Source organism: Phacochoerus africanus, chromosome 8 (assembly GCF_016906955.1).
Source record: "Phacochoerus africanus isolate WHEZ1 chromosome 8, ROS_Pafr_v1, whole genome shotgun sequence".
NCBI lineage: Eukaryota > Metazoa > Chordata > Mammalia > Artiodactyla > Suidae > Phacochoerus > Phacochoerus africanus.
In genome coordinates, this window is record NC_062551.1 from 106,480,643 (window position 1) to 106,500,168 (window position 19,526).

General features: G+C 38.6%; 1 protein-coding gene across 1 annotated transcript in view; it reads left to right on the top strand.

The window, feature by feature from the left end:
• Positions 1-19,526, top strand: part of MIB1 (MIB E3 ubiquitin protein ligase 1) — a 123,334-nt gene that overhangs the window by 25,098 nt on the left and 78,710 nt on the right. The window contains exons 4-7 of the mRNA XM_047793887.1: positions 4,961-5,065; positions 8,223-8,289; positions 11,391-11,595; positions 15,592-15,775. Of these exons, the coding sequence (XP_047649843.1) occupies positions 4,961-5,065; positions 8,223-8,289; positions 11,391-11,595; positions 15,592-15,775 (561 nt within the window). The remainder of the gene's footprint in view (positions 1-4,960; positions 5,066-8,222; positions 8,290-11,390; positions 11,596-15,591; positions 15,776-19,526) is intronic.

Below are 19,526 nucleotides of genomic sequence, written 5' to 3' on the forward strand. Positions count from 1 at the left end.
GAAGACAATTGCTGCTAAAGTCTAAAGCCACATAAATGGAATTTTCTGGATTTTTGTTATATTGGCACTTTTTTTAGGGGGTTGAGAAGCAGGCATTCTTGAAGCTTTGATTCATCAATATTACATTTTTGGTTTGTTGTGATTTATATACTTGTTACATTTTAAGAACAAAGTGAAGAAAAAATAAATGAAACCATCTTGCACATGTGACTGAATGAGGGAACTTAATATAAGAGGAAGTCTTCAGGGTAACATTGTATAAGCAGGGTTGAGATGAAATGTAATTTTTATTGTTTGACACTTTTTTTTTTTGTCTTTTTGCTATTTCTTTGGGCCGCTCCTATGGCATATGGAGGTTCCCAGGCTAGGGGGCGAATCGGAGCCGCAGCCCCCGGCCTACGCCAGAGCCACAGCAACGTGGGATTCGAGCTGCGTCTGCAACCTACACCACAGCTCACGGCAATGCTGGATCCTTAACCCACGGAGCAAGGGCAGGGACCGAACCCGCAACCTCATGGTTCCTAGTCGGATTCGCTAACCACTGCACCACGACAGGAAGTCCTTGTTTGACACTTTTGACCCTGTGTGTGAATGGAGAAAGTTTTTAAATCCCCCCCTTTCCCTTCAGTGCTGGCTGCTCTGTCCCGGTCTGTTAGTATAACTCATGTGAGCAGTGTGTAGTATATTCTTATCTTTTTTTTTTCCTTGAAGTTCAAGATCCCCACCCCATTCTCATTACTACATGTACTCAGTCCAGGCTGATGCTGCAGTACTGACGCAATCTGTGGCCCATCATGTACAATGATTTTTTGCATAGTGGCAACAGTGTTAACACAAAAGTAAACACGTCAAGTGTAGACTTTGGCAAACATGATGTAAGGATATCATGGAAGTGTATAGTGTATTCTTAACTACCTATGTTAATATTTTAAGATTGTTTTTGTTTTATAAATACTTTTAAGTGTATGTTAATTGTTTCACATAGATACACAGATATATTTCTTTCTTTTTATAATGATGAATTTCAAACATACACCAGAATAGAAAGAATAGTGTAACAAATTCCCATGAACTGAACATCCAACTTCAAAAATTTTAAAAAATGTCTTTTGTTTGTTGAAGAAACCAAGTTCTTTGGATTTGGCTGATTGATTCTTTATGGCATTCTTTAACTTGTTCCTCTAACCTTTATATTTCTAATAAATTATTTGTTAGATGTAGAGAATGATTAGATTTAGGTTCAAGTTTATTTTGGCAAGAGTACCTCATCAGTGGTGTGTGTATTTTCACATCAAGAGGCACGTAAAGTCTCCTAGTGCTCCTAAGATTGAGCACTGCAGGTGTTGTCAGTTTGATCCTTTGCAGTTTCCCAGCAATCTTTTACCTAATGGTTTTAGCAGCCATTCCATACAGATTTTCTTTTTAACCTTTCAAAAAAAATTTTTATTGAAGTATAGTTGATTTACAGTGTTGTGTTAATTTCTGCTATATAGTAAAATGATTTAGTTATACATATATATACATTCTTTTTCATATTCTTCTCTGTTAGGGTTTATCACTGGATATTGAATATAGTTTCCTGTGCCATACAGTAGGTCTTTTTTCCTATATATAATAGTTTACATCAGTTAATCCCAAACTCACAATTCATGCTTCCCCCTTGGCAACCACAAGTCTGTTCTCCACGTCTGTGAGTTTGTTTCTGTTATGTATATAAGTTCATTTGTGCCACATTTTGGATTCCTCATGTAAGTGATATCATACGGTATTTGTGTTTCTGTTTCTGACTTCACTTAGTATGGTATCTCTAGTTGCATCTTTGTTGCTACAAATGATACTATTTTGTTATTTTTTATGGCTCAGTACTATTCCATTGTATATATGTACCACATTTTCTTTATCCATTCATCTGTTGAAGGATATTTAGGTTATTTCCATGTCTTGGCTATTGTAAATGGTGTTGCTATAAACACAGAGGTGCATGTACCTTTTGAATTACAGTTGTTTTTCTGGATATATGATTAGGAGTGGGAATGTTAGATCATATGGCAATACTACTTTTAGTTTTTTTAAGGAGCCTCCATACTGTTTTCCAAATGACTGTACCAGTTTACAGCCCCAACAAAAGTGTAGTAGGATTCCCCTTTCTTCATACCCTCTCCAGCATTTGTTTTTTGTAGACTTTTTAATGATGACCACTCTGACTGGTGTGAGGTGGTACCTCATTTTTTTTTTTTAGGGCCAATCTCATGGCATATGGAGGTTCCCAGGCTAGGGATCCACTGGCTGACACCACACCCATAGCCATGCTAGATCTAAGCCAAATCTGCAACCTACACCACAGCTCATGGCAATGCCGGATCCTTAACCCACTGAACGAGGCCAGAGATTGAACCCACAACCTCATAATTCCTTGTTGGATTCTTTTCTGCAGCTCCGCAGTGGGAACTCCTCATTTTGATTTCGATTTGCGTTTCTCTCATAATTAGTGATGTGGAACATCTTTTCATGGTGCCCATATTTCTTTTTTTAATAATGATTTTTATTTTTTCTATTATATATAGTTAGATATTTCTTTTTTAGTTTTCATTTTTTATTTATTTACTTTTTGTCTTTTTAGGGCCACATATGTAGTGTGGCATCTGGAAGTCCCCAGGCGAGGGGTTGAATAGGAGCTGCAGCTGCTGGCCTATACCACAGCCATGGCAACACAGGATCTGAGCTGTGTCTTCCACCTACACCCAGCTCATGACAACGCTGGATCCTTAACCCACTGAGTGAGGCTAGGGATGGAACCCTTGTCCTCATGGATACTAGTTGGGTTCTTAACCTGCTGGGCCACAGTGGGAACTCCCTGCACCTATTTCTTTCTTTCTTTATTTTTTTTTTAGGGCCACATCCGCAGCATATAGAAGTTCCTAGGATAGGGGTTTTGGAACTCTGGCTGCCAGCCTATGCCACAGCCACAGCAACTCCAGATCCGATCCATGTCTGTGACCTACACCACAGCAATGCTGGATCCCTAACCCACTGAGCGAGGCCAGGGATTGAACCTGCATTCTCATGGATACTAGTCAGGTTTGTTACCACTGAACCATGACATGGGAACTCCTGCACATATTTCTTAGTCAGAATTGAAAGTATGAAATTAATATAGTTATTTTCTTATGCCTTCCATCTTATTTCCTCCTCAGTGAGCCAAATCAATGAAGGAATTTCATTTGGTGATTCAGAGCTTGAGTAATGAACTTGCTTATTTTCCAAATAATTTGAAATTTAGGATGAATTCGACTTAAATAAAATTCATAGTCTTTTTAAAAAATAGTTGTTCAAATGCTTTTTTGTCCCCCTCATGAAAACACAGACTTACTTAATCTAGCATTGAATTTTTTAAAATAAATGAAGCAGAATCTGATTTTATTATAACTGGAAGGGAGTTTTTGCTAAAATTTATGCTTCACTTAGAGTGTTAGAAACTCTTGCTTTGTAAGGTTAATAGTGGTTAATTGTGGAATCATAAAGCAAAGCAAGGGAGGGTAGGATTAATGAGAGACACAGGGGCTTGAAGAGCACTGATAATATTCTTTTTCTCAGTCTGGTCTTCATTTCGTTATTTATTTATTTATTTATTTATTTATTTATTTATTTATTTATTGGCTTTTTGCCATTTCTTGGGCTGCTCTCACGGCGAATGGAGGTTTCCAGGCTAGGGGTCGAATCGGAGCTGTAGCCACCGGCCTACGCCAGAGCCACAGCAACGCGGGATCCGAGCCTCGTCTGCAACCTGCACCACAGCTCATGGCAACGCTGGATCCTTAACCCACTGAGCAAGGCCAGGGATCGAACCTGCCACCTCATGGTTCCTAGTCAGATTCGTTAACCACTGCACCACGACGGGAACTCCCATTTAGTTTTTTATTCTTTAAAGTTTACATACATTTCTGTAATGCATTTATTTAAAAACTAAAAAGAATAAATGGACTCATTTACTAACAGTTTGAAACATCTTTCAGAAAACTTATCATCTCTACAAAAGCACCATAAAATACCTAGCTTGCAAAACTCTTTCTTTAGTACAAGATGAAAAAAGAAGGATCATTACATATTTTATTTGAAATAGTAGGCATGATGTTACATGCCTTAAAAATGACATGTAACATCACCCTGGCATTCTAAGTTACTGTGAAGGCTGGTTGATTATAAGTGTCAAGATAAAGAAAACGAGAGTTGTGCATGTGCAGCTTCCCATTCTCAGCTGTAGACTGGTTCACTTGAGAATACCCAGGTTTAGTGCTCATTGTATATCATTTTTGTGTAGTTGATTCTTGGCCCTAAAGGAGTAACAACTCCAGTATTTTTTTTGTTTGTTTGTTTAATATTATATGGTCTTATGAATCAGTCTGGTGGAATGTGGGGCCTAGAGACTCTGACTGGGTTTGTTATTGTATTCATCGTGTTTTAGTTTAGATGGCCTGCTTTTTGGAGCAACTGAGGGGTACTTCTTTGAACATGGCCTTTGAGCCTTGTGCTTCTCAGCTTTTAGCTGATTTAGTTGGTTTAGAGAGCAACTTGAATCATTCAGAGTATTTAGTCAAAGATTTAAAATGTTTTATCAAAGCATAGGCTTAAAAGAATACACTGTCGTTAGAAGGAACCCTTTAAGAGTAAAGATTTAAAATTTTATATTGAATTATATATTTTTGGGTAATCCATCACTGTAATCACTAAGCCTCCCAATTTAAAATTTATACAGTGGTTTTAGAAATTACAGTATTCTGGAAAAATGTCTCTAGTTCAATTATATGTTAGAAGTGATGTGCATTTGGCAAATACATTATTTTTCATGATCGTGTTTACACAGGATTATAACTGAAATAACTTTTAAGGTTTAAATATAATTAAAAGAACCAACCTCTCCTCTCCCCCTTAAAATATTTTTTTTCTCAAAAAATTCCCTTAGGTAACAGAAATCCAAGACTGGAGTGCATCAAGCCCACATAGTGCAGCATATGTTCTCTGGGATAATGGTGCTAAGAACCTTTACAGAGTTGGCTTTGAGGGCATGGTAAGTGCAAGAACCACACAGATGAAAACATGGGATGAGTGAAAGAAGGGAATAAAAATAGCCCTTACTGTATTCTTTTATTGTTTTCTTTTGTCTTCTTTCTTTGTCAGAATACAGCCATCCAGATCATGATCATGCATTGTGTGGGAACATCTGTAAAGTGAGAATTTAATACAATAGATGTTAAAATTATTTTTAAGGAGTTTTTCCCCCTTTATTTATTTATTTATTTATTTATTTATCTTTGGCCACATCCACGGCACACGCAGATGTTCCAGGCAAGGGATCAAATTAATGCCACAGAAATGACAATGCCAGATCTTTAACCCACTGACCCACCAGGGAACTCCCTTGTTGTATTTTTGGAGTAGAGTGTTGATAATTGAAAATGACTCTCCTAGAAACACTTTGAATTACTTAAGTGGTTAAGGAGAGTAATGGCAGTTTATTCAGTGGATTGCCCTATATTTCTGCATGTGATGGATCATTGTTCAAATTCTTACCATAGCTTCTTAATTTATAGAGTATAATTAAATATTATATTAATGCCAAAATATTAATGCTTTTATAGCCTTTCCCTCTTGAATACATTTTTCATTCCAAGAATTCTTTTTTTAATGATTTTTATTTTTTTCCATTATACTTGGTTTACAGTGTTCTGTCAGTTTTCTACTGTACAGCACAGTGACCCAGTCTCTCTCGCAAACACACACACACATATTCTTTTTAAAGAATTCTTAAATTTCATTTTTTCCCACCTATTTTATGCTCATTAAGAGGGGGAAAAATATCCCACTGTCCCTTTGCCTTAGTTTATTCCATTTATATGTAAAAGTTGGAGTTTCTGTTGTGGCTCAGAAGTAATGATCCTGACTAGTATCCATGGGGACGTGGGTTTGATCCCTGGACTTGATCAGTGGCATTGCTGTGAGCTGTGGTGTAGTTCACAGTTGTGGGTCAGATCTGGCATTGCTGTGGCTGTGGTGTAGGCCAGCAAGTACAGCTCTGATTTGACCCCTAGCCTGGGAACCATATGCTATGGGTGTGGCCCTAAAAAGACAAAATAACAAGTCACTCTGTGAATCTAAACAGACACTTTATATGCCAGTTTTATAATCATATATAACATTGGTATTGAGTTTTTCATTATTATCTTCATGCCACTCCTTGTTTTTATTTTTAATTTTATTTTTTTGCTTTTTAGGGCCGCACCTTGCGGCATATGGAGGTTCTCAGGCTAGGGGTCTAATCGGAGCTGTAGCCACTAGCCTATACCACAGCCACAGCAACGCAGGATCTGAGCCGTGTCTGCGACCTACATCATAGCTCATGGCAACGCTGGATCCCTAACCCACCGAGCAAGATCAGGGATTGAACCCAAAACCTCATGGTTCCTAGTCGGATTCGTTTCTGCTGTGCCATGACTGGAACTCCTTTCCTTGTTTTTAAATTGTAGATTTTTTTAGAATTCCAACTGATTATTAACTTGCTTCAAAATGAAGGCTTACATGCTATGTGTGCTCAGGTACTTCATGAGCAGTATGTGTATAAATCAATCCCATTCTTTCTTGAAGAGTGAGTAGTACTCCTTTGTGTGGTTATGCCATTGTTTACATAAATGAGGTTTCTATTGATGGGTTTCTGGGTTGGGTTTTTTTTTTTCCATTGTTGCGAGAAGTGTTTCAGTAAGCATCCCTGTGGATGTCTTTGTATATTTATGGGTATATTTCCTTAGGAGAGATTCCTAGAAGTGGAATTGTGAGGTTAAAGTATTTCTTTAAAACAACTTGACCCATGTCTCTTTGGCTGGGATTGAACTAAATCTGAGCATTAGTTGTAAAGGAGGCTGTAAAAGAGACTTGGGTTCTATGTGTGTTTATGCGTATGTAAAAGGAGCTCCTTTCCTTAATAGGTAAGTATATACTGATCGATTTGTGTGTGTGTGTGTGTGTGTGTGTACACATGGTACTATTAGGTACTTTTTTTTTTTTCCTCAAGGCCATACCTGTGCCATATGGAAGTTCCCAGGCTAGGGGTCGAATCAGAGATGCAGCTGCCGGCTTACACCATAGCCACAGTAACTTGGGATCCAAGCCTCATCTTCGACCTAGATCCCAGCTCACAGCAATGCTGGATCCTTAACCCACTGAGCAGTCCAGGGATCGAACCCACATCCTTATGGATACTAGTTGGGTTCGTTTCTGCTGAGCCACAACAGGAACTCCCCTATTAGGCACTTTCAGTGAAATCTGTTTCTGAATTTTCAGTCACCCCAAAGATTGCTCTTCTAAATACGTATTTTCTGTACGTTTTATTATACTACAACTGCTCCCCATTCAAATACTTGTAATTTCTTATAAAAGTAAAGTGGGAAATAACTTGAATTAACCAAGTTATGGTGAAGTGAGGACTAAAAGGTAATGTAAATAGAAAATTAACTAGACAAGGAATCAAAAGTCTGGATTTAGTTCTTTCCTTTTCTCCTTTTTGGCAGTTTAGTTTTGGATAATATCCTTTATAAAATGAGTCAGTATCTGCCTTGTATATCTTATAAGATTGATTAGAAAGATCAAATGAATGGAGCTCTTTCTTGGTGGGGGGTGGGGGCACACCTGCAGCACACGGAAGTTCCCAGGCTAGAGCTCAAATTGGAGCTGCAGCTGCCAGCCTATACCACAGCAATGCCAGATCTGAGCCTTGTCTGCAATCTAGGCCACAGCTCACAGATATGCCAGGTCCTTAACTCACTGAGTGAGGCCAGGGATCAAACCCATATACTCATGAATACTAGTCGGGTTCATAACCCACTGAGCCACATTGGGAACTCTTGGTAAAAGTATTTTTGAATTGGATGTGTTACATACTTTTGAAACACATGATTTTTGTTTTAATCCTTTTTATCAACATTTGTTTTTGAAGTATAATGGTAAAGATCTGGGCATTTTGATTTTGGACTTTAAAAGAAAGCTTAAAGTATGACTTATCTGAAGATCAAGTTTATAATTTTTGATGATGGTGTTTTTGGTAGCAGTGTTTAGTGTGACTGTTGACCAGAGCCACTCTTGACTTATGCTGACGGACATTTTTTCCTCTTTTAGATATTGAGTTATACTTGAAGTTTTCAAGGGTGAATTTTTTTGGTTTCTTTTCTTTTCAGTCTGATCTGAAGTGTGTCCAGGATGCCAAAGGAGGTTCTTTCTACAGAGATCACTGTCCTGTGCTAGGTGAGTTATTAGTCTAGAGAAAATTACCTAATTGAGCTTTAAAAATTTTAGTTACCATTAAAGCTATTTAAAGACATGTACTTTTGATTTCATTTTCGTTTTAAAGCATTTGTTCTTTTTTAAATGATTTATTTAGACTCTGAAAGAGTTGTCATGTCTTGAGAATTGATATACCATTTACATGACATACTGTACTTGAGACTTTTGTCTTTTAACCATAAACTTATATTGTTGAAAAATTTTGTGTTAGATTACCAATGTTATATCTCTTACCTTACTGAGAATAGGATCTAACACTTTAATGCTTAAAAATTCCTCAAAATTTCTGTAGAATTCCTTTGAAAGTATAAGAAAAGCGCCAAGAGTAAAATAATATGGTGAATATAATTTAATGTATCATTAAAATAAAAAAAGAACAAGAAAAACAAAATTGTTTTCATTTCATAGATTCTTCGTGATTGCCATAATGAACATTTACCACATTGTTCTGTTTAAGCCTTTAATCTCTGAATGCTTTCCTTTCTTATGTGAACTCTGTGTTCTTTCCAAATCATTGATTTGCCTTATTTCCCCAAAGTGCTGTTTTCTTGTGGCATACCTTAATTTTTCACAAAAAGAGAATGTAGAAGAAAATCTTACAGTTTTGATGAGATCATCTCTTTCTCTTGCTTTCAGAAACTTTCCTGTTTTGTGTCTTGCCTTTACAGGAAAAGTGTAGACTCAACATACACATTTAGGGTCCCTCAGCATAATGTTTTATGATCATGAATACTTTATCCCAGAAGTAGCTTTGAAAATAATCACAGATATGGGCTTTGAAATATTTAAAGATGAGCTTTAGGCAAAAATCACAAGAACCATTTGGTGAATAATAATATGAGGAGCTTTTTAAAAAAGATTTTTATTTTTTCTATTATAGTAGATTTACAGTGTTCTTTGAATTTTTGCTGTACAGCAAGGTGATCCAGTCATATGTGTATACATATATATATATATATATATATATATATATGTGTGTGTATGTATGTATGTATATTCTTTTTCAGTGTATATATGTGTATATATATATATATATACTGAAGGGGTATATATTTATGAGGTGACCCAGTCATACGTAAATATATACACAAGGTGACCCAGTCATACGGAGAGTCACATTACTCTCCGTCATATTCTACAACAAATGACTAGATATAGTTCCCTGGACTATATATATATATATATATATGTATAGCAGGATCTCATTGCTTATCCACTCCAAATGCAGTAGTTTGCATCTACTAACTCCAAACTCCAAGTCCATTGTACTCCCTCCCCCTTGGCAACCACAAGTCTGTTCTCCAAGTCCATGAGTTTGTTTCTTTTCTGTAGATAGGTTCATTTGTGTTGTATATTAGATTCCAGATATAAGTGATACCACTTGGTATTTGTCTTTCTCTTTCTGACTTACTTCACTTAGTATGAGAGTCTCTAGTTCCATCCATGTTGCTGCAAATGGCATTATTTTGTTCTTTTTTTTATGGCTGAGTATCATATTCCATAGTGTATATGTACCCCATCTTTTTTTTTTTGTCTTTTTGTCTTTTTTAGAGCTGCACCCACGGCGTATGGAGGTTCCCAGGCTAGGGGTCTAATCAGAGCTGAGGCTGCCAGCCTATGCCACTGCCACAGCAATGCCGAGCTGAGTCTGCGACCTATGCCACAGCTCATGGCAACACTAGATACTTAACCCACTGAGTGAGGCCAGGGATCAAACCCACAACCTCATGGTTACTAGTTAGATTTTGTTAGCCACTAAGCCACGATGTGTACCCCATCTTCTTAATCCATTCATCCATCAGTGGACATTTAAGTTGTTTCCATGTCTTGGCTGTTGTGAATAGTGCTGCAGTGAACATACAGGTGCATATATCTTCTTCAGTGAACGTTTTGTCTGGATATATGCCCAGGAGTAGGATTGCTGAGCCATAAGGTTGTTCTATATTTAGTTTTCTAGGGTACCTCCACACTGTTTTCTATAGTGGTTGTACCAATTTGCACTCCCACCAACAGTGAAGGAGGGAACCTTTTTTCCACACCCTCTCCAGCATTTATTATTTGTTCACTTATTAATGATAATGTTGGTCTTTCTGACCAGTGTGAGGTGGTACCTCATAGTAGTTTTGATTTGCATTCTCTAATAATTAGTGATGTTGAGCATTATTTCCTGTGCCTGTTAGCCATCTATATCTTCTTTAGGAAAATGTCTATTAGGGGAGTTCCCGTCGTGGCGCAGTGGTTAACGAATCCGACTAGGAACTATGAGGTTGCGGGTTCGGTCCCTGCCCTTGCTCAGTGGGTTAACGATCCGGCGTTGCCGTGAGCTGTGGTGTAGGTTGCAGACGTGGCTCGGATCCCGCGTTGCTGTGGCTCTGGCGTAGGCCAGTGGCTACAGCTCCGATTCAACCCCTAGCCTGGGAACCTCCATATGCCGCGGGAGCGGCCCAAGAAATAGCAACAACAACAATAACAACAACAACAAAAAGACAAAAGACAAAAAAAAAGACAAAAAAAAGGAAAATGTCTATTAGGTCTTCTGCCTGTTTTTCAGCTGTGTTGTTGGTTTTTTTGCTGTTGAGTTGTATAAAATGTTTGTATAATTTAGAGATTAAGACCTTGACACTTGTATCATTTGAAACTATTTTTTCCCCTTCTGTAGGTTGTAATTATATGAAGAACTTTAGAGAAAAAAATTCTAGGGCTGACTTTCATATTTTTTAGTTAGTTGTCCTGGCTCTTCACAAGGTCATCCAGGCAAAAGGGTGATTATCATCAATACCCAGAACTTTGTGTTCTGATAGGTAGTTGCCTAGTCTTCTATAGATTCTGCTCCTGTTTAGTCATTGTTGTAAATTATTATTTCTGTGTTTGAGTTTGATGTTTCTTTTCTTTCTTTTTTTAAAGCTCTCATTCTAGAATTTGATACAGTATATCCTCAAAACATTTTAAGATTAGATGGTAACTAAAACTCAAATATCTGGGACTTTTCTTGTTTAAAACAATGCAGTTGCATGTCATTGTGGTGGTTCCTTTTCCTTTGTCAACTCTCTCTGCAATTACAGGTGAGCAGAATGGCAACAGGAACCCTGGTGGATTGCAGATTGGTGACCTGGTCAATATAGATCTTGACCTAGAAATTGTACAGTCTTTACAGCACGGTCATGGAGGATGGACTGATGGCATGTTTGAGACTTTAACTACAACTGGAACTGTTTGTGGCATTGATGAAGATCATGACATAGTAGTACAGTATCCAAGTGGCAATAGGTTGGTGATATTTCTTAATTTTCAGTAATGATAAAGTTACCATTATACTAACTATAAAGAAAAGAGCCTTAAAGAAAGGAAATGATGAGGTGTAATAAAGACTTCTTACAGCTAGCTCTTAGTAGATGAAAATCCAGAATATATTGCTAAAGTGGAGGGAAATAAGAACTGTGTGTGTATTTATATGAATGTGATTCAACGTTCTGTGTACTTTTTCCTTTAGGGAGCTGAGTACACTGTATCAGTATTAGGTCCAAGTATAGCTAAAAACTCTGTGTTGGTATTGGACTCTATGAGTCTTCCCTGAATAAGGAAGATAACAATAAAACTCCTCTGGCCTATATCTCCAGCACTGACACCTATACACACACCAACCCTAATCACAGTGTAGAATTAATTGCATGCATTTTCTCACTTCTATAAACTTTGTACCCACCACTCCTTCCATTCAGAATGCCCTTTCCTCCTTTTCTACATCTTTCTCTGGATTAACTCCTCTGCCTCCTATAAATATTCAACTTTTATGCTTATTTCCTCTCTCCTTCCACTCTCCCTGGTATATGCATATGCTGTTCATCTGTAGGTCTCCTATTTTCTGTTAAAATTGTTATTTATTTTGTCTCTGGATTTCAAGTTTCTTGAAGACTGGGCCCGTAGCTTTTATTTATTTGTCCCTAGGGGCCAAAATATATCCAATTTACTAGTATGTTTATAGTATTTTAAAGAAAAATCAGTAGTTAAATTGAATAACTGTCAAAGCTTTATTACTGAACTGTACATAAAGAAACTATTTGAGGTTCTTTAGGGAATGGATTTTATATGGAATAAGAAAAATTGACACTAAGTTTCTAACCAGATTATAAAATTAGCTCTAATTGTGTTCAAATCTTTTTTTGTGTGTGTTTGAATCTTAAGGATACACATGATCATATCAAGAGATGCAGAAAAAGCATTTGACAAAATCCAACATACTATATTATAAAAATGCTAAATAACTAGGAACAGAAAAATTTCTTGAAAAACCCACAGCTAATAGCATACTCAATGGTGAAAGATTGAATACTTTCTTCTTTAAGATCAGGAACAAAACAATGTCTGCTCTCCGCACTTCTTTTCCATATTGTGCTGAAGGGTCTATCTGGGGCAGTTAGGCAACAAAAAGAAATAAGATGAAGAAATAAGAAAAGGGAAGAGGTTATGCTATTTCTGTTCATAGTGACGTGACCTTGTGTATAGAAAAATCTGGAGTTCCCATTGTGGCTCATCCATAATGAACCCAACTAGTATCTGTGAGGATGTGGGTTCGATCCCTGGCCTTGCTCAGTGAGTTAAGGATCTGGCTTTGCCATGAACTGCAGTGTAGGTTGTAGATGCAACTGGGATTTGTTGTTGCTGTGGTGCAGGCTGACAGCTGCAGCTCCAATTTGACCCCTACCCTGGGAACTTCCATATGCCTCTGGTATAGCCCTAAAAAGAAAAAAAAAAAAAAAAAAAAAGGCCCCCCCCCCAAAAAAAAAGAAAAAATTAAGGAATCCACAAAAAAACAGAATAAATGAATTCAGCATATTCACAGGATCCAAGAACAGTGTAGGAAAATCAGTTCTTTCTCTGTGCGCTAGCAATGAACAATCTGAAAATGAAATTAAGAGGAGAATTCCGGAGTTCCTGTTGTGGTGCAGTGGAAACGAATCTGACTGGAAACCATGAGGTTGTCGGTTCGATCCCTGGCCTTGCTCACTGGGTTAAGGATCCATCATTGATGTGAGCTATGGTGTAGGTCACAGATGCGGCTCGGATTTGGTGTTGCTGTGGCTGTGGTGTAGGCCGGCAGCTGTAGCTCTTGTTAGACCCCCAGCCTGGGAACCTCCATATGCCGTGGGTGTGGCCCTAAAAAGCAAAAAAAAAAAAAAAAAAAAAAAGAACAATTCCATTTACAATAGCTTCACAAAAAATAAAATACCTAGAATAAATTTAGCCCAAGAAGTATAAGATTCTGTACTTGAAAACTATAAAACATTGTTGAAGGAAATTAAAGATGACCTAAATAAATGGAAAAACATTTCATGTTTATTGATCAGAAGATTCAATATGGTTTAGGCTTGCCATAATAAATTACCACAAACAGTGGCTTAAAACAACAGACATTTATTCTTTCACAATTCTGGAGCCTGAAAGTCCAAAGTCAAGGACTTGTTGGCAAGACTTGTTCCTCTGGAGGCCCTGAGGCAGAATCTGTTCTGTGCCTCACTCCCAGGCTCTGGTGTTTACTGGCAGTCCTTGGTATTCCTGGCTTGTATATGTAGCACTTATTTCTCTGCCTTTGTCTTCGAAACAGCCTGAATAACTCATCTATCACGATGACTTAAAACATTTTAATACAGCTATTTGACTTCGTCTATCCAAATTAAAAGAGAAACTCCTTCAAAACAGAGGACCATGTCGTCTTTGTAATTCTAATGCTAATCACAAGGTCTAATGCAGGATAAAAATTTAATAAACTGTTGTTGAGAAAAAAACGGGAGAGTGATCATTTCAGTTGGATAAATCAGAGAACACTTAAGAGAGAAAATTACATTAAGTTTGAAAGATGCAGTTTTCACCTGGGCAGGGAAGCCCTATTATAGACAAAAGGAACTTGAGTAAATTCTACTGTGTTCAGGCAGTACTTAGGTCTAGTAGTGTGAGGGTGAGGCAAAGGGCACTGTGATTGATAAGACTGAGAACTTTGTGTATCTGATTTTTATTCTAAACTGATCAGAGGCACTTCTTTGTGGTTGTTTTAATAAGAAACGTTTACTTACATGGCATGGGAATTTAGTTTGTAGGTTTTTGTATGTTGTGGCCTCTCAGAGCCTTTCATATGCTAATGACCATTAGTAAAATGGTGGTGGGTGTGCCGGAATGTAAATGCTTATTTCACTAGGAACCTTCTTTCCCTGGAGTGCCCTGTGGGTCTAGGGGAAATGTGTTATACACTGTGGTACAACTATTTGATGGAATATCAAGTAGTCAATAAAATGGTGATTAAGAAGATGGCATCAGCATAGAAAAATGCTTAGTAATAGGAAAGAAGAAACGGAGTCCAAATGTGTTTTGATATAATAATTATGATTATGTAATAACCATACATGACCAACTAAAACTATGTATTTTTATTCACGAAGTTGCCAATGGAATGGGAAAACAGTATGCTCTTTGTAGAACAGTTTGGTTTTAACAGTTGTAAACAAATATGTACTTTGATTAGGTAATTCTTTTAAGAATCTCTAATGAAGTGCTGACCCCCATGTGCACAAAGATGTATATCCAGGGATGTTCTTTGTAATATTGTTTGTAATATAGTGAAAATTGAATAGTCATCAGTAGGAGAATGGTTAAGTACATTTGTGTATATTGATGCTGTGGAATACTCTGAAGCCATCAAATTGAAGTAAGTAGATATCTATCTGTTACATTGAAAAATAAATCTTCCAAGATGCATTCTCTGACAAAAAAGAAGTTATAGAATAATATATATGTATGCATATTGTGATCCCATTTATGGAAAAGAAAACAGCTCTCACTCTCTTTTATAACTCTCACTCAGAAGATCTGCAAGGCTATGTAGTGGAGTATTAACTCCATTAACTGGTGTCTAGTGAGGTGGAGAATGGTAATCCAGGTGTATTTGTGTGAAATGGGACTTTTGCTTTACCTGTTTCTAAACTTTTAATTTTTAATGGTAAGTGTGTATTACTTTTATAATAATTTAAAAAAACATGTGAATGAGAATAAATATAGACAGAAGTGTATCATATTCGGGTGGTAAGATTATTCATGACTCTTTTCCCAAATTTGTATGATAAAATTGTAAAATCATTCAGAATGTCATTGCAAATGTGTTAGAAGGCTTTTAATTGATGTATTAGAAGGTTTTTTCTCTGCAATGGTTAGCTAAGAATGTTGTGCTAAAATAAAGTAAACTTACTCCTTTTGAATTTTTGCTCTGACTTTTAGGTGGACCTTCAATCCTGCTGTTCTCACTAAAGCAAACATTGTCCGAAGTGGGGATGCTGCTCAGGGTGCAGAAGGAGGCACCTCACAGTTTCAAGTGGGGGATCTTGTTCAAGTTTGTTATGATCTGGAAAGAATTAAACTTCTACAAAGAGGACATGGAGAATGGGCTGAAGCTATGCTCCCAGTAAGTATATATAAAGTAATTGGGACTAGGAATTACACCATGCTAACGTTTTTTTTTTGTTTTGTTTTGTTTTTTCCAGGGCTACACCTGCAGCATATGGAGGTTCCCAGGCTAGAGGTCTAATTGGAGCTGCAGCCACCAGCCTATGCCAGAGCCACGGCATAGACCTGAGCCACGTCTGAGACCTACACCACAGCTCACAGCAACACCGGATCCTTAACCCACTGATCAAGGCCAGGGATCCAACCCACAACTTCATGGTTCCTAGTCAGATTCGTTTCCACTGTGCCATGACGGGAACTCCGATGATAACATAGTTTTTAAGACTTTAATTTTATCGAGGTTTTTTTTGTGTGTGTGTTTTTCTGGGGCTGCACCCGCAGCATATGAAGGTTCCCAGGCTAGGGGTCTGATCAGAGCTGTAGCCACCAGCCTACGACACGGCCACAGCAATGCCAGATACGAGCCGAATCTGCGACCTACACCACAGCTCAGGGCAGCGCTGGATCTAACCCACTGAGCAAGGCCAGGGATCGAACCCGCAACCTCATGGTTCCTAGTCGGATTTGTTAACCACTGAGCCATGATGGGAACTCCAAGACTTTAATTTTAGAAACTCAATTAGCATAATCCTTTGAGAATTGTACCCTTTATTGGCAGCTTGGCATATGTATGCCTTTTATTTTCTAACTTACTCCAGTTAGATTAGCCTGGGAAGGGTTTTTTGATAGAGCTGTTAGTGGAGAATGTAGTGTTGGAATGAGGCAAAGAGGCTTCCTGATACTTAACCCTAGAATGAGAGTGATGTGCTCACCCAGTCACCAGCAATGCTGGACCACTGCTGCTTTCCTCACTTGGGGGCCTGCTTCTCTAAAACTTAGGCTGGAATAGCTGCTCAGATGTGTGCCTTCTGAGGCAGCTTTGCTCCCAAAGAGCTACAGTTTAGTGTATTTATTCATTCAATACATCAGATTTCAGCAGCAAATAATTTGTTCTGGATTCTTTTATTTCTCCTTCTCTTTCTCCATCTTCCCTTTGCTTCTGTCCTCCTGTCTGTCCCCTTCCTTCTGTACTACCTGTTCCATCCTGCCCCCCCCCCCTTGCCCTTTATCCTGTCCTTCCACCTTGCTGCTTTCTCCTTTTCAGCCCTCCGCTTTGCCTTCTCCCTGCTCCTGGGCCCTCAAGTCCTATTAAGTACCTGCTTCCTGTCCCATATACATCCGCTCCCATCCGTCCTCACATCCCATCCCCTCCACCCTCCTGTGCTGTTCAGTCCCCTGACGTGGTCAACACCTTTTCTCTTCCTATCCAGCCCCAATTCTTCCTCCATTTACCGTCTGTCCCCTCTGGTCCTGTCCAGTCTCCCTTTCCTATCCTTCATAATGTCCTGTCCTTCCATCAGTCCATTCTTTCCCCCTGCCTTAGTTTGTCAGCAGATGTCTTAGCACAAGCAATATACCTGTTAGCCTTTAGAGATAAAGTAATGAACATAAAAGAAGAAAGATCTGTTATGGTGCTTTCATTCAAAGACATTTTGTAGGAGTTCCCATTGTGGTGCAGCAGAAACGAATCCAACTAGTAACTATGACCTTTCAGGTTCGATCCCTGGCCTTGCTCAGTGGGTTAAGGATCTGGCCTTGCTGTGAGCTGTGGTGTAGGTCACAGATGCTGCTCAGATCTCGTGTTGCCGTGGCTATGGCATAGGCCAGTGGCTACAGCTGTGATTCAACCCCTAATCTGGGAACCTACATATGCTGCAGGTGCAGCCCTAAAAAAGGAAACAAACAATGACATTTTGTAATTTACCCATGCTTCTGACATTTTTTATTGCTTTAGTTAAGTATTGAATAAGTGATAATTGTATGTGTTTTTTGGGACTATATTTTAGGATCTTTTATTTTTCTCCAAGAAGTTGACTTTAATGTAATCCCTCTTCGTTGTGTTTGTTTTTGATATTAAAGTTGGTTAAAATAGGCGTTCCCGTCGTCATCGAGCAGTGGTTAACAAATCCGACTAGGAACCATGAGGTTTCGGGTTCGATCCCTGGCCTTGCTCAGTGGGTTAAGGATCCATTGTTGCCATGAGCTGTGGTGTAGGTCACAGACGTGGCTTGGATCTGGCGTTGCTGTGGCTGTCGCGTAGGCCAGTGGCTACAGCTCTGATTAGACCCCTAGCCTGAGAACCTCCATATGCCGCAGGAAGCGGCCCTAGAAAAGGCAAAAAGGCAAATAATAATAATAATAATAATAAAGTTGGTTAAAGTAGTTTTAACATACTTCAGGCCTCATGATAGTGTGGTGTTATTTAAAATGTCATTTTTCCGGCATTTTCTAGGAGCTACATATACTGTTTTAAGTTTTTTTTTTTTCCTTTTCTTTCTTTTTTTGGACCACACCCATGGCATGTGGAAGTTCCTAGGCTAGGGGCTGAATTGGAGCTGCAGCTGCTGGCCTTTGCCTTAGCCTTGTATCTCGGATCTGCAGCTTATATCACAGCTTGAGGCAATGCCAGATCCTTAACCCACTGAGCAAGGCCAGGGATTGAACCCGGCAGCCTCCTGGATACTGGTTGGGTTCTTAGCCTGCTGAGCCACAACAGGAACCCTTAAGATTTTTTTATGGTAGAGATATTTTTGTTTTTTCCCTTAGCAGTGACACTGTATAACATCTTTTTTTTTTTTTTTTGGTCTTTTTGCCTTTTCTAGGGCAGCTCCTGCGGCATATGGAGGTTCCCAGGCTAGGGGTCTAATCGGAGCTGTAGCTGCCGGCCTACGTCAGAGCTACAGCAACGTGGGATCTGAGCCTTTCTTCGACCTACACCACAGCTCATGGCAACCTGGATCCTTAACCCACTGAGTGAGGCCAGGGATCGAACCTGCAACCCCATGGTTCCTAGTTGGATTTGTTAACCACTGAGCCACAGCCAGAACTCTCTGACACTGTATAACATCTTATGTATTGCCGAGTGCCTAGTTATTCTAAGCCCTGTGCTGAATGATGTACATGTACATACTGAGAGTGTGCTACATATATATGTATACACATATGTACATAAACATACTTTATTTGTCTCAGGAATATTATAAGTAGGTCCTTATTTTATTTTCGTTTTTTAAAGTTTTTTTGAAGTGTAGGTGATTTACAATGTTGTGGCATCCTTATTTTAAAGATGAGAAAATCAGGAGTTCCTGCAGTGGCACGATGGGAATAGCAGTGTCTTGGGAGCGCTGGGATGCAGGTTCTATTCCCTGCCCAGCACTGTGGGTTAAGGATTCGGCATTGCTATAGCTGGGGCTTAGGTCATAACTACAGCTCAGATCTGATCCTAGGCCTAGGAACTACATATTCTCTGCTGCGGGGCGGCCAAAAAAAAAAAAAAAAAAAATCAGAGCTAAGGTGGTGAACTGGAATTTGAATCCAGATCTGATTTACTTCAAAGTCTACCTCCCATTTAAGCTGCTGTATAAATAAAACCTCTAGATAAATTTCTAGAGGGCAACTCTGGGATTCTAGTAGTGGTGATACAGATTTAAATCTTCTCAAATCCTCTTGATAAAAACAGTCAACAACTAGATTAGTATAACCAAAAAAGCTGCAAACATCAAAACCAGTTAATCTTTGAACCCTAAAATGTGAATGAGTAGAGGTAAACCATTGACAGCTACTGGGTCTGCATCTGTTAGTATGGCAGCAGAGAGAACTAATGGAGCATCAGATGGACCTGAGAACAGGGGAACTCCTAAAGAGCTAAT